At 40.5% G+C, this 15,875-nt stretch overlaps 1 protein-coding gene across 1 annotated transcript in view; it reads right to left on the minus strand.

Moving 5' to 3' along the window:
- Positions 1 to 15,875, minus strand: part of cabcoco1 (ciliary associated calcium binding coiled-coil 1) — a 125,276-nt gene that overhangs the window by 104,279 nt on the left and 5,122 nt on the right. The window contains exon 3 of the mRNA XM_043712316.1: positions 3,568 to 3,674. Within this exon, the coding sequence (XP_043568251.1) occupies positions 3,568 to 3,674 (107 nt within the window). The remainder of the gene's footprint in view (positions 1 to 3,567; positions 3,675 to 15,875) is intronic.

Genomic DNA, 15,875 nt, shown 5'->3' on the forward strand with positions numbered 1-15,875 from the left:
CCTGACCTCTCCGCCCCACCCCCACTCCGGCCTATCACCCTCACCTTAACCTCCTTCCACCTATCGCATTTCCAACGCCCCTCCCCCAAGTCCCTCCTCCCTACCTTTTATTTTAGCCTGCTGAAGAAGGGCTCATGCCCGAAATATCGATTCTCCTGCTCCTTGGATGCTGCCTATCCTGCTGCGCTTTTCCAGCAACACATTTTCAGCTCTGATCTCCAGCATCTGCAGTCCTCACTTTCTCCATCTATTTCCCTACATCCTATATCTTCCATGTCCTTTTCCACAGTAAATACTGATGCAAAATACTTGTTTAGTATCTCCCCCATCTCCTGCGGCTCCACACAAAGGCCCGCCTTGCTGATCTTTGAGGGGCCCTATTCTCTCCCTAGTTACTCTTTTGTCCTTAATGTATTTGTAAAAACCTTTTGGATTATCCTTAACTCTATTTGCCAAAGATATCTCATGTTCCCGTTTTGCCCTCCTGAATTCCCTCCTAAGTATATTCCTACTGCCTTTATACTCTTCTAAGGATTCACTCGATCTATCCTGTCTATACCTGACATATGCTTCCTTCTTTTTCTTAACCAAATCCTCAATTTCTTTAGTAATTTCTTTCGTCATACCTACCAGCCTTCCCTTTCACCCTAACAGGAATATACTTTCTCTGGACTCTCATTATCTCATTTCTGAAGACTTCTCATTTTCCAGCCGTCCCTTTACCTGCGAACATTTGCCCCCAGTCAGCTTTTGAAAGTTCTTGTCTAATATCGTCAAATATTGATCTTTCTCCAATTTAGAACTTCACCTTTTAGATCTGGTCTTTCATTTTCCATCGTTATTTTAAATTTAATAGAAATATGGTCGCTGGCCCCAAAATGCTCCCCTAATGACACCTCAGTCACCTGCTCTGCCTTATTTCCCAAGAGTCAGTCAAGTTTTGCACCTTCTCTAGTAGGTACATCCACATACTAAATCAGAAACTTTTCTTGTACACACTTAACAAATTCCTCTCCATCTAAACCCTTAACATTATGGCAGTCCCAGTTTATGTTTGGAAAGTTAAAATTCCCTACCATATTATTCTTACAGATAACTGAGATTTCCTAATAAATTTATTTCTCAATTTCCCTCTGACTATTAGGAGGTCTATAATACAATCCCAATAAGGTGATCATCCTTTTCTTATTTCTCAGTTCCACACAAATAACGTCCCTGGATGTATTTCTGGGAATATCTTCCCTGAGTACAGCTGTAATGCTATCCCTTATCAAAAACGCTATTCCCCTTCCTCTCTTGCCTCCCTTTCTATTCTTCCTGGAGCATTTGTATCCTGGAACATTAAGCTGCCAGTCCTGTCCATCCCTGAGCCACATTTCAGTAATTGCTGTGATATCCCAGTCCCATGTTCATAACCGTGCCCTGAGTTCATCTGCCTTCCCTGTTAAGCACCTTGCATTGAAATGAATGCAGTTTAATTTATCAGTCCTACCTTGTTCCCTGCTTTGTCCTTGCATGCCCTGACTGTTTGATTCACTTCTGTTCTCAACTGTACCAGTCTCAGATTGATCTCTTTCCTCACTATCTCCCTGGGTCCCACCCCCCACCCCAAATTACTAGTTTCAATCCTCCTCAGCAGCTCTAGCATATCTCCCTGCCAGTAGATTAGTCACCTTCCAATACACATGCACTCCGTCCTTCTCGTACAGGTCACTTTTACCCCAAGAGAGATTCCAATGATCCAAAGATATGAATCCTTCTCCCATATACCAGCTCCTCAGCCACACATTCATCTACTCTATCCTCCTATTCCGGCTCTCACTAGCTTATAGCACTGGGAGTAATCCAAATATTACTACTCTCGAGGATCTCCTTTTTAAATTCCTGCCTAACTCTCTGTAATCTCCCTTCAGAATCTCAACCTTTTCCCTTCCTATGTCATTGGTTCCAATGTGTACAATGACATCCTACTGGTCCCTCTCCCCATTGAGAACATTCTGCACCCTCTCTGAGACATCCTTAATCCTGGCACCAGGGAAGCAACACAAATTCTGATTTTTCACTGCTGGCCACAGAAACATTTGTCTGGACCTTGGACTTGAGAGTGCCCTCACACGCTTGAACTCTTAGAACCTGACGTATCCTCATTGAATTAGAGCCAATCTCAATACCAGAAACGTTCCCCTGAGAATCCATCACCTCCTAGATTTTTCAAAACAGCATACTTGTTTGAAATGGGGATGGCCACAGAAGACATCTGCATTAACTGCTTACCTCTCTTACCTTTCTTGATGTTAACCCATCTATCTTTTTCCCCTTCCTATAACTGCCATCCATCACATCCCCTTGTTCTTGTAAATTTCTCATTGCCTCTAATTGTCTCTCCAACCAATCCATTCAATCGGATAGGATTTGCAACCAACGGCATTTATTACAGATATAATCCTCAATAACCATAAACTCTCCATAAATTCCCGCATCCGATAAGAAGAGCATATCGCTCTACTAAGGGCCATTTTTGCTCCTTCACAATCTACAGACCCAGAAAATAGCACCATCTTATTCCTCTACAAAAACACTGCTCCAGGTTAAATTAATAGTTATGGCTTATATTTTAAGTTTAAACAAAAGGCATATATCAATAAAACATATAATCAAGAAAGAACTCACTCTACTCACTACTGCAGACTTACTGTAAGGACATGCTTAAATATTCACTTATCTGCTTCTGTGCTGTGACCTCTCCCAAACAGGTTCCTCCAAGATTAGCTCTGAATATCACTGTTTGTTAATTTTCCCAGGCGCACTCCGATGTCCAGCAGTGCATGAATTCAAACAGCAAAGGCAGTAACTGTTCAAGTTCACTGCTCTGTCAGTTTCTTTCTCTCTCTCTCTCTCTCTCTCTCTCTCTTCTGCACTGACCTCACCATGTGCTTCCTTTGTCTGTTCCTCTCCCTTTTAAAACTGCTGCTGTTTTGACTTTTTATTTCTCCAAAGTTCCAAAACAATGCAACAGCATATAAAACAGTAATTGCTGCACCTGGAATTCGAGGAAATCACCTCCAACACCTAAAATACCTCAAAAAAGGACCAGCTGTTCCAGCCAAAAACTTTTCCTGTCCTCCATCTTGGATTACCCAGAATCCCTGTGTGTAGCTCCTTCACTTTATTTACTACTTTGTCCATGGCTCAGGTAGTAATCCAAACTTAAGATGTTGGAGATTTTGCTTTGAAGGAGAATTATTCCTCAGTCATGTACCCATATTATACATTGAGAGACATGGACTCACTAACACTTTACACTATTGTAATAAAGTGAGAACTGTCCTAACAACAACTATAATTTAGTGCTGTAAAATGATGGAGAAGGACTCCACTTATTATTACATGGTCGTTAGATGGTTGTAAGATGCAAAACAGAATGGATAACAATATTGGGAATTAAACATTATCTTGGATCTTTAAAAGCAATTTACTTTTGAAAAACATTCACTAATTCGATGCACTTTTGCATCAAAGTCCAGTCGGACAGTTTCCAAATTGACCATTAACATATTTATTACTTACTTTTGGACTCCATCCACTGTTAGTTGGATCAGATCAGAGATTTGTTCAGAGGAAATAAATTTCCAGGCCAGTGTGTTTTTTCTTTGCACTCCAGGCACTTTTTCATCCTGTTAATAAACATACAATCAACCATAATCATTTATTATAATGTTGATTTACCTATGTCAAAATCAAAGGCAATGAATTCTCAGTCCATGTCAGATATCTCCTTTATGAAGATACAAAATTAGAGTAGAAGTACGCTATTCGGCTTCTCAAGCCTCCTTTACCATTCAGTAAGATTGTGGCTGATTTGTTTGTGCTCCAAATTTCAATTCAGCTTGCCTTTAATAACTTTTGATTTCCTTGCCTAACTCGAAACTGTCTAGCTCTGACTGAAAAAAATTCAATGACTCCATTTCTTTGCCTTCTAGGACAAAGAGTTTCAAAGTTGCACAATTGTGACAGAAATAAACTTTTCCTCATCCCTGTTCTTCAAGAGTGAACCCTAATTTTAAAACAAAGCTCTTAGTTCTGGATTCATCCATAAGAACTAATATACTTTCCACATCAACCTGCTCAAAACCATACAGGATCTTACATCTACATTCAGGTCACCTCTTCCTTTTCTAAACACCATTGATAACAAACCCAGCTCAATCTATCCTCATCGACAACCCATTCACTGGAGGTATCAGTCTGATCCTTTTCTGTAATGAAGGATAGAATTCGCAGTCGTCTTGATTACATGCTGAACCTGCACACTCACACTTTGTGACTCATTCACCTCCTCCACCATCGATGCTCAGCAGCAACATTATATACCATCTGCAGGATGCACTTCAAAATTACCAAAATTCCTTAGACTGCCATGATCACTACTATCTCGAAGGACATTGGAACAATACCACCTGCAAGTTCCTCTCCAAGCCACTCACCATCCAGTCTTGGAAATATATCACCATTCCTTCAGTGTCACTTGGACAAAATACTGGAACACCCTCCACAATGACATTGTGGGTCTACCTACAGCATACAAAAATGCAGTGGTTCTTCAGGCTTTTAGATGGGCAATAAATGCTGGCCCAGCCAGCAATGCCCATATTCTATGAGTTCTTTTTAATACACTTGAGCACTCAAATCTCTCTGCACCCTGGAATTCAGCAGGTGTTCTCTGATTTAGTAATACTCTGTTTTTAATTTTCTTTCTAACATACTCAAACTTCCCATTTTCCCACATTATCCTCCACCTGCTAGATCTTTGCCTTTTTACTCAACCTATCTATATCAGTCTGCAAACTCCTTATGTGCTCCTCACAACATACTGTCAGACCCATCTTTATATCAACAGAAAATTTAACTACCACTGTCCCCTCATCTAAGTCATTGACATAAATTATAAAAAGTTGAGGTCCCAGCACAGGCTACACAACCTGCCAAAAAGGCCAAAATCCTTTTTTTCTGTAAGCTAGCAAGCCAGCCAGCCAGTCAGCCAATCTTCTATCCATGCTGGTTACCAATACATCATGAGGCATTTATTTTCCACAAAATGAAACGTTATCAAATATCTTCCAGAAATCCAAGTACTGTAATCTGCTAGCTCTCCTTTATCATGTTACTCCTTCAAAGAACTCTAACAAATGATTAAATATGACCCTTCTTTTACAAAACAATGCTGAATCTTTCCAATTGAGTTTTTTTTTAAGATTACAGTTATATTCTTCGGGCTTGTGGCGCAGGAGTTTCTACTTCTTAGCCAAAAGGTCTGAGTTCAAGTTCCACCTGCCCTTGATTGTGTCGAACACGTCTGCATAGGATGATTAAAATAACTATGTCACCGTCTTTGGCTTCAATCGGACCACCTCCAACTACCTACTTCTTATATGCCAGTAGAAAATGTGATGGTGCTCTAATGGAACATTACCAATGAGCCATAAGGCTTGGGTTTGTCTCACTTGCTTCAGCGGTGTGTAGAAAATATATCTGAACAGGTGAAATAAAAATCTCTATAATTGTAATCTCTTTCAGGGTTGATTCTGATACTTTCCCAACAATAGATATCAAGCTAATTGACCTACAACTTTCTGCTTTCTGCCTCCCAACTCTTGAAACTTCTGCCTCCCAACTTTCCGAAATCAAGACATTTTGATTGCCTCATTAGTCATTTGCAAAATTGGTGATCTTGTCAATTGACACTGGATGAAACTTAAAATGTTATTTTTACTCAGATGGCCCTATGAGCCTTGGCCAGTCATTTGATAAATCAATCTAAAAGTACACCCATCACTCTGTCTTTCCCATTACTTCCCTTAGAAAATACTAAAGCTGCTAAAATTCTTGCGTGACACAGCAGCCTGAAAATTTAATGAATTTATTCTTATCAGAGTATCCATACCTTTTACAATTCCTGTTATGACTGGCAAATTTATGAAATGCAACAATCACATTTCCACTGTAGTAATCACAGCACTTTAGATGCAATGATAAATGTGTGTTTATTGTATTAATAATTCAAGCTTGTGATTTATGAAAGGCAGAGTTACTGGATGAGACTTTTGGAGAACTGACTTAGTAAAACAAAGTTAAAAATCACTCAACATCAGAGTATAGTCCAACAGGTTTAATTGAAGGCACTAGCTTTCAGAGCGCTATTAATCCTTTGCCGTAACCTCTGCTCGGTTTCCCCAATGTACCATGCCTCAGGGCATCCTTGCCTGCAGCGTATGAGATAGACAACGCTGGCTGAGTCGCATGAGTAATTGTCACGTATATGGTGGGAGGTGTCCCCATGCGTAATGGTGGTATCCATGTCCACACTCTGACATGTCTTGCAGCGCCTACCGTGACAGGGTTGTATGGAGTTGTCCTGAAAACTGGGCAGTTTGCTACGAGAAATGATCTGTTTGAGGTTTGGAGGTTGTTTAAAGGCGGGCAGTGGAGGTTTGGGGAAGGTCTTGGCGAGATGCTCGTGCTCATTGATAATGTGTTGCAGCCCGCAAAGAACATAGCGTAGTTTTTCGGCTCCTGGGAAGTACTGGACAATGAAGGGTACCCTGTCGGTTGCAGCACGTGCACTATACAGACACACAGACATGCCTATACACACACACACACACACACAGACTCCTTTACACTCACATACACACACATATACACTCTCTCTCTCACACACACACACACACATTTACGTTTGTGGGGTGAATTTGTACTTGCAGAGTTACATTGTACTTTGCTCAAAAACTGCATGAATCCATGTAAGACTCTTAACTCATGTTTTAAATTAGAATCAGTCTAAACATTATGGCACAGACAGCAGCACGGAGGGGGTGAGCAGCTTCAACATATTATCTGGGCTGACACCAATTGTTACGGTTAACCTGAGAATGTAACTTCTAAAAAAAGTTTTGTGATTTACATATGAAAGAAGTGAAACTAACCTGGTCATTCTAACAGATGAAAGACTCAACAAACAATCAAGGTATGTTCCAATGTATAATTTCAGTTACATCACACTGTAAACTTTTGTTATAAATTCTGCGTCTTACAACTGTGTACTCCACAACCACCTGATGAAGGAGCAGTGCTCCGAAAGCTAGTGCTTCCAAATAAACCTGTTGGACTATAACCTGGTGTTGTGTGATCTTTAACTTTGTACACCCCAGTCCAACGCCATCATCTCCAAATCATTAGTAAAACAAAATTTTAAGGAATTTAATAGCAGAGAATGATTTAGTGTGTATGTCCAAAGTTTATGAATTTTAAAAAATATCATTGAGAGCACAATCAATATCCACCAAGCTAAAATGTGACAACTGTCAAGTAAAAATGAACACCCACTTTACTGCAGAGATTGAAAATTCAGGTCAACACATTTCAACAATATTTTCCAGTGTGGAAAATTAAGCTGTATAATCTTGCTAACAATATTAGCCATACACACACACTGAAAAATCACAATGGGATAACTGGCCAGAGTTACTCAATTCCCATCTGGATCACAGTGGTGAGGAGTTTTTTTGTATCACAGAAATATACAAAACATATTTATATTTCAATATTACTTAGATGATTTCTATATTATTTGTAAAAACCTAGACACCGGAGTCCAGATAAATATTAAAGAAATATTTAAAAATGTAACACTTAGGGAATAAATTAAGTCAAATAAATTGAGTTGAAATATCATGAGGATTATGTGCAAAATGTGCAAGGATGAAAGTTAGCAGTGGTGAAACCATGTGTTGAACATTAAGGAGGGGAGGAGAAATAAAAAGAAGACGGTGGAGAAGTGAGAAGTGGGGGAGAAACTGGGATATAGTGAGGAGGGGAGTGGGAAGAAATGATGGGAAAGGATGTTGCTCAATAGGGGAAAGGAACTAAAAAAAGGGAGGGAGGACTAGTGCCTGCACTTCAGTGACTCTATGACTATTTACTACAATTGCTAGCACATATACTATAATCTATGTTGCTGTTTTTCTTTCACGCTTGCTAACTGGCTTTCAGCCTGCCTCAGAATTTAGCATTCGTGTTTGAGTACTATTATGTCAAAATATCATAACTCTTGGAGATTTGGCTGATACATTGACAACACCATCATTTGTAACTGCCAGCCGTGGGTGTATTAGAGAATGATAAATGCACAATATGGAAGGATGCCAATTGATCCCATTATGCTAGTTCTAGTACTTAGAATGAGGTATCCAATTCGGTCCACTTGCCTCTCTTTTTCTCTTATCCCTGTATTTATTTCCCTTTAGAATTTTATAACTTTTGAAAGTTATTGCACTTGTCTCTTAGGCAATGCATTTCAGATCATCAATTGGGGCATTAAGAAAATCACTTATTTTTAATCTTTGGATCTATTGACAGTCATTTGAATCTGGTTGCAAACAGCATCTCCTTATTTACTATTCCAGTAAACCTGTTCTGCATCACTTCAAAGTTTTAGCATCCATCCTGAGTATAGAACACAGAATTGAGCACCATACTTCAGCCTGTACCCAGCAGTGATGAATAATTAAAGTCAAGATATGACATTGTGAAACAACAATCCACTGTTTCCTAAAATGCCATGGACTAATCCCCTGTGCAGCTCTTCCCTTCACACATCTAAATGTCATTATCACTCAAAAATGGACAGTTTTCTTGTACCTGCTTCCCAAGATCTACAAACTGGGCTGCTCTAGCAGAGCCACACCCTTTTAGCTTGATCTTGCCAATAACTGTTTTCTTATTAACTAACTTCAGTATGTAAGTTAGCTCGCTGAGCTTGAAGGTTTGTTTTCAGATGTTTCATTACCATACTAAGTAACATCATCAGTGAGGTCTCTGTGAAGCGCTGTTGATATGTCCTGCTTCTCTGTTTATAGGTCTTGGTTTCTTAAGGGGGGTGATGTCGTTTCCGGTTCTTATTTTTTGCAATGGGTAGGTAAATAGGGTCTAAATCAATGTAAGCAAAAGTGAGGACTGCAGATGCCGGAAATCAGAGTCTAGATTAGGGCGGTGCTGGAAAAGCACAGCAGGTCAGGCAGCAACCGAGGAGCAGAAAAATCGACGTTTCGGGCAAAAGCCCTTCATCAGGAATTGTTTATTGATGGAGTTCGGGTCAGAATGCCATGCCTCTAAGAATTCTCTTTGTTTAGCCTGTCCAGAATGAGTGTGTTGTCCCGGTCAAAGTGGTGTCCTACATCCTAGGACAGGCGAAACAAAGAGAATTCTTAGAGGCCCGGCATTCTACCCAGAATCCCATTGATTTAGACCCTATCTACCTTCCCTTGAAAAAAACAGAACCGAAAAAAACATCACCCACCTTAAGAAACCAAGACCTATAAATAGAGAAGCCGGACATACCACCAGTGCATCACCAGAGACTCTCACTGATGATGTTACCTAGTATGGTGACGAAACGTCTGAAAATGAACCTTCCAGCTTAGCATGCTAACTTAAATACTTATAATCAACCTGAGCTACAAATCTACTCAAAAATTTCTAACTAACTTGTCTTGCATCGCTTATCCAGACATTTTCTATCTTACTTATGAATCCTTCAACATCCACTGTTTTTTTCTTGAAAGAGAGAACCACATAGTCCTCCTTCACTAACACCCATTTCCATCTGGCTTAGCTTGTTCTTGCATTGAGAATATAAGACAAACAAAATAAGAGAAGTAGGCCATCTGGCCCATTGAGCCTGCTCCACTATTCTATAAGATCATGGTTGATTTTTTGGGGGATTCAGCTCCACTTACCTGCCTGCTCACCATAACCGTTAGTTCCTTTACTGTTCAAAAATCCATTTATCTTTGCCTTAAGAACATATAATGAGGTAGCCTCATCTGCTTCACGGGACAGGGAATTCCACAGATTCACAACCCTTTGGGTGAAAAAGTGCAACTCAGTCCTACATCTTGCTCCCCCTAATTTTGAGGCTATGCCCCCTCGTTCTAGTTTCACCCGCTAGTGGGGGAAACAACCTCCCTGCTTCTTTCTTATCTATTCCCTTCATATTTTTACATGTTTCTGAGATCATTGAACAACTTTTCCCTTTATGTACTTGTTCCAAATAAAAGGTGTTGCAATGAGAACATGTCCTAGCTATTTCTGACTATTTTGTGGGATACGTAGTATACTCCTACCATTGCTACTCAGGTCCCCTCCCTTACCTTTTCTTTCCAGTACATTGATAACAGTATTCACACAGTTTTCTGCTTTAGCTCCAAATCAGAAAACTCCAAGAATTTTTACCAATCTGTGGTCTTTATATGACCACCTCCAACTTTAGTCTTCCTTTCCTTGTCTTTTTAGTTTCCACTTTTTAAAATAGGCTAATGGTCAATATTCACAAAAAGCTCATTGACTCCTATAGCTATATTCAGTACATTTCTTAATTTCCTGCTTCCAGTAATGACTATATTCCATTCTCCCAGCTTCGCTAACAAATCTGTTCTGCTCATGCATCCAACTTATTCATCTCTGTCACATCTATCCTATTTATGCCAGTTTCCTTTCCAATGCTTCTAACGTGTTTCTTTTCCCTGAATCAACCCACCAATATGGCTGACAGTTCTCTCAACCAAGTCAATTATATTTCCCACAATTCTCCTGTCACCCCTTCTCTACCATCCCAGACCTTTGATGTATTCCCTTTGACCTCATCATTCATTCAGCAGCCTTCACGTTTACTGGACCATCCTCCATCATCTCTGCCCATCCAATGAGATGCCCCACCAAATACATATTCCCTTTCCCTTCCAGCATTCCAGAGGGACAATCGCCTCTACAACAACCCTTCTGGTCCACACAGCAATTACATCCAACACATCTGTCCAATGCCATGCTTCCATTCAAGTGCTGGAGATGCAATACCTGCTGTTTTAACACCTCCATTTTTGGGTTGGAAATTTGCCCGCTGAGCCGTAGATTTGTTCTCAGACGTTTCGTTACCATACTAGGTAACAATATCAGTGACCCTCCCATGAAGCATTGGTGTTCTGTCCCGCTTGCTATTTGTGTGTCTTGGTCTGTTGTAGTGGGTGATATCACTTCTGGTTCTGTTTCTGAGAGGTCGATAAATGGGGTCCAAATGGATGTGTTTATTAATGGAGTTCCGATTTGAATGCCGGGTCTCTAGGAATTCTCATGTGTATCTTTGTTTAGCCTGTCCCAGATGGATGTGTTGTCCCAGTTGAACTGGTGTCCCTCTTCATCTGCTTGTATGGATACCAGTGACAGTTGGTTGTGTCTTTTGGTGGCTAGTTGATGCTCATGTATCCTGGTGGCTAACTTCCTGTCCGTTTGTCAAATGTAATGTTTGTTGCAGTCCATGCAGGGTATTTTGTATATGACGATCATTCTGCTGGTTGTTGGTACAGGGTCCTTTAAATTAATCAGGAGCTGTTTCAGTGTCGAGATAAGTTTGTGGGCTGCCATGGTGCCGAGGGGCCAGGGTATCTGGTTGTCATCTCCGAGATGTCTTTAAATGTAAGGCTGGGTGGCTAGAGTCTCTGGGCACATTGTGTCTTCTTGTTTAGGTCTGTTGTGCAGGAATTGGCGGACTGTGCTTATTGGGTACGCGTTGTTCCTGAATACATTGTATAGGTGTTTTTCCTCAGCTTCTCATAGTTCCTGGGTGGGCCAGTATGTTGTGGCTCATTTAAATAATGTCCTGATGCAGCATCGTTTGTAGGAGTTGGGATTATTGCTCCTGTACGGGAAAGTGAGGACTGCAAAATGCTGGAGATCAGAGTGTGACGCTGCAAAAGCACAGCCAGCCAGACAGCATCTTAAGAGCAGTAGAGTCGATGTTTTGAACATAAGTTCTGCATCAGGAATGTGATTGTTCCTGCAGTTGATTATTTGGTCAGTGTGTATGGCTTGCCTGTAGATGCTGGTCTGTAGCTCTCCATTGCCTTTTCGTTCTACTGTGACTTCTACAAAGGGGAGTCTTTTGTTGTTCTTTTCCTCTTTGGTGAACTTGATACTGACAAGGAAGTGGTTTTTGTGTTTGTGGGTTGCTTCTAATTTGTTGCACTTTGCAATGACAAAGGTGTCATCCACATAGCTTGGGCTTGATCGTGGAAAGGGCTGTTCATTCTAACCTCTGCATAACTTCTTCTGCTAAGAGTCCTAATATTGGTGGTCCCATAGGCATCCTGTTGATTTGTTTGTAGATCTTGTCATTGAAGGTGAAGTGGGTTGTAAGGTCCATGTCTACTAGTTTGAAGATGCTGTCCTTGCTGATAGAGTTGGTGCTGTCAGTCGATTGTGTCCTTGGTTCATCTAGCAGTGAGGCCAGTGTTTCCTTGGCCTGGGTGATGTTTATTGATGTGAATAGGGCCATCACGTCAAAAGAAACCATGACCTTGTCGTCCTCTACCTTGGTTTTTTTGATTATGCAAAGGAATTATTGGGTAGAGTGGATGGAGCGGGTTGAGTCTTCTATTAGGTGTTTCATTTTGCGTTGCAGTTCCTTTGCTAGTCTGTATGTCGGTGTACCAAGAAGTGAGACTATGGGTCTGAGGGGCGCCCCTTGTTTATGTACCTTTGGTAATGCGTAGAAATAGGATGTATTGGATCCTTCAGGTTTCATTCTTTGGAGGTCTGTATAGTTAATTTCACCTGTAGTTTCCTCAGGGTGCTGTAATGTGGTTTTCCAGTTGTGGAGTCAGGTCCATCACCACCTGTTAGTAGGTATCGGTATCTGTGAGTAGTGTGTTTCCATTTTCAATGTATTGTGTTCTGTTCAGGATGACGGTCATGCGCCCTTTGTCTGCTGGTAGGATTACAATATTTCTGTCTTTTCAACAAACATAACATTGGACAAACCAGCAGGAAACTAGCCGCCAGGATACATGAACACCAATTAGCCACTAAAAGAAATGACTAACTATCACTGGTATTCCTACACATGGATGAAGAGGGACACCAGTTCAACTGTGACAACACACCCATCCTGGGACAGGATAAACAAATGCATGCATGGGAATTCCTAAAGTTATCAGGGATAAAAAAATTCAAACTGGTACTCCATTAACAAACACATAGATTGGACCCCATTTATCAACGTCTCAGAAACAGAACCAGAAGTAATATCACACACCACAATAAACCAAGACGTATAAATAGCATGTGAGACAGAAGCGTTCATCGGAAGCTCAGTGATGATGTTCAACCAGCTCAGCGAGCAAACTTACAACCTGATACACAACCTAAACTATGAATCTTCTCCAAAGATTGCAAACCTCCCTTTTTATCATCCAAAGCTCCAAAAATTCCCTCCAGGTGAAACAGCAAATCACTTGCATTTCTTTCACATTAGTATACTGCATACATTGCTCACAGCATGGTCTCCAGTATACTTGGGAGACCAAGACAGATTGGATATTTGCTTTACTGAACTCATCTGTTCAGTCTGTAGCCCAAGATCCTAAGTTTACTAGGATCATCTACTTTTTCCATGCCATTCCACTCTGACTTCAGCCTCAACACTCGGCAATGAAGCTCAATAGAAGCTTGAGGAAGAGTATCTCAGTTTTCAGTTCAGCATTCAGCCTTCCAGACTCAACAATGCGTACAACAATTTTGGATTATTACTAGAGGCCCTTTCTTTGGTTAGTATGTTGTTTAGTTCTTTTTCTTGGATATCACCTATTGATAATAATTCTGCTACTGCCAATTGTTCTAGACCAATCTGTTGTTTCATTACTATCTTTGTATGGACTTAATGTTAAAGTCAACAATTTGAGGACATGATCTTTGACCTCATTTCGATTTTTTTGCCATATCCCCAGTCTAAGTCTTGTTTTTCATGTTACTGCTTTCAGGCAGAGTTGTTATTATTTTGTCATTCAAATATACTCTTAACAAATGCTTTGCCCCTTCACTACATTATCATTCCCTTTTCCTTCTGTTCCATAATATCTTTCCCATTTAAAGACATACAAACAAGGAGCAGTAGGCCATTCAGTCCTTCAAACCTACCCAGGCATTCAATAATAGCTGATTTGACTGCAATCTCCAATCCACATTTTTGCCTATCCCTGATAACTTTTTATCTTTTCCCAAACACATACTTTTCCAATGGCAGAGAGCTCATCACACTTCTTCCTTCCATCAATTCTAAAGAGCCATATTCAAGTTGAAATGCTAACTCTGGTTCTCATAGAATCACAGAATCCCTACATGTGGAAACAGGCCATTTGGCCCAACAAGTCCACACCGACATTCCAAGGAGGAATTCACCCAGACCCATTCGTCGACCCTATTACTCTACACTTACCCCTGACTAATGCACCTAACATACACATTCCTGCACATTATGGACAATTTAGCATGGCCAATTCACCTAACCTGCACATCTTTGGATTGTGGGAGGAACTCGGAGGAAACTCACGCAGACACGGGGTGAATGTGCAAATTCCACACAGACAGACACCCAAGGCTGGAATCAAACTCGGGTCCCTAGTGCTGTGTAACCAACGAGCCACTGTGCCATTCTCTGCCCACATCTGCCAAGTATTTCCAGTATTTTCAGTTTTTTATCTAGGTCTATAACAAGTGTCTTTAAGTTAAATAAAGACAATTCTAAAGGTACGAAGATAGAGTTGGTTAAATTAGACTGGTAATATAGATTTAAAGATTATGGATAAGCAGTGGCAGATGCTGAAGGAGGTTATAATTTTCAACAGGAAATTAGAAGAGTAGATAGAGGCTGAGAGGATTTGTGGGGAACTGAGAACATTTCAGGGCATTGTTTCAGAATAAAGTTTTAAAAAGAAATGACGAAGAATTTAGTTTACTCTTAGAAGGTCATTAACCTTTGGAATTCTGTAGCCCAGACAGCTGTGAAGGTTGAGTCACCAAATATTTTCAAAATGGAGTTAGATTTTTTTGAACTAGAGGAATCAAGAGGTTTGAAAAACAGACAGGAAAGTATAGATGGGAACAAGATCAGCCAAGATCTTACTGAACAGTACAAGGGAGCAGTGTGGCCGATCGCCTCTGATTTCTTACATTCCTATATTTTTCAGTTTCACCCACACACATGATTTCATTCTTCTAAATCCACTTCTCTTCAATCATCTTTATCTGGTGCATGCTACTGTGATAATTTCATGGAGCCTCTATGGATTATTGTGCCACGCAAATTTCAATTTCTAGCTTTTGTAGCATTTATGATTGCAGTAAACTGAGCAAGTCAGAACACTGTTAGTGTTTATGGGATAAACTCCATTTTGCACCCAGAGTTATCCAGTAAGATAAAGTGGCACCTTATGATTTTTATGATTAAAAATCTCTCTCTTAATTCCAAACATTTCCCATGGTGGTGGATTATCAATAAAGAAAAAACAGAAATTGCTGTTAAGGCTCAGCAGTCCTGGCAGCATCTGTGGAGAGAAATCAGCGTTAACGTTTCGGGTTCAGCGACATTAACTTTGATTTCTCCATATATGCTGCCAGATCTGCTTTCCAGCAACTTCTGTGTTTGTTTCTGATTTCCAGCATCCACAGATCTTATCCTTGTTTGTAAAGTTTTTATTTGATTTTGCAGATCTTTGATGAGTGCTGTTGTTGGTTGCTTATGACGATTCTTGGGGCGTTGATGGGAGTTTGATCAGGATTTGCTGAGAGATTGGGTATTCTTTGGGGATAATGATGGCAAGTTGTTGAGGATGTTAATGGGGGGGCAATATTTGATGAGGTTGATGGGGGTGTTTGCTGGGAAATTGACTGGAATGGGGCTGAGAGTTGACTGGGATGAGGAGGATGTTGGGAGGTTGATAGAGGGTGAAGGGGGTTTGTTGAGGAAATGACTGGGGGGGATCATGAGT

Source organism: Chiloscyllium plagiosum, chromosome 22, assembly GCF_004010195.1.
Source record: "Chiloscyllium plagiosum isolate BGI_BamShark_2017 chromosome 22, ASM401019v2, whole genome shotgun sequence".
NCBI classification, from domain to species: Eukaryota; Metazoa; Chordata; class Chondrichthyes; order Orectolobiformes; family Hemiscylliidae; genus Chiloscyllium; species Chiloscyllium plagiosum.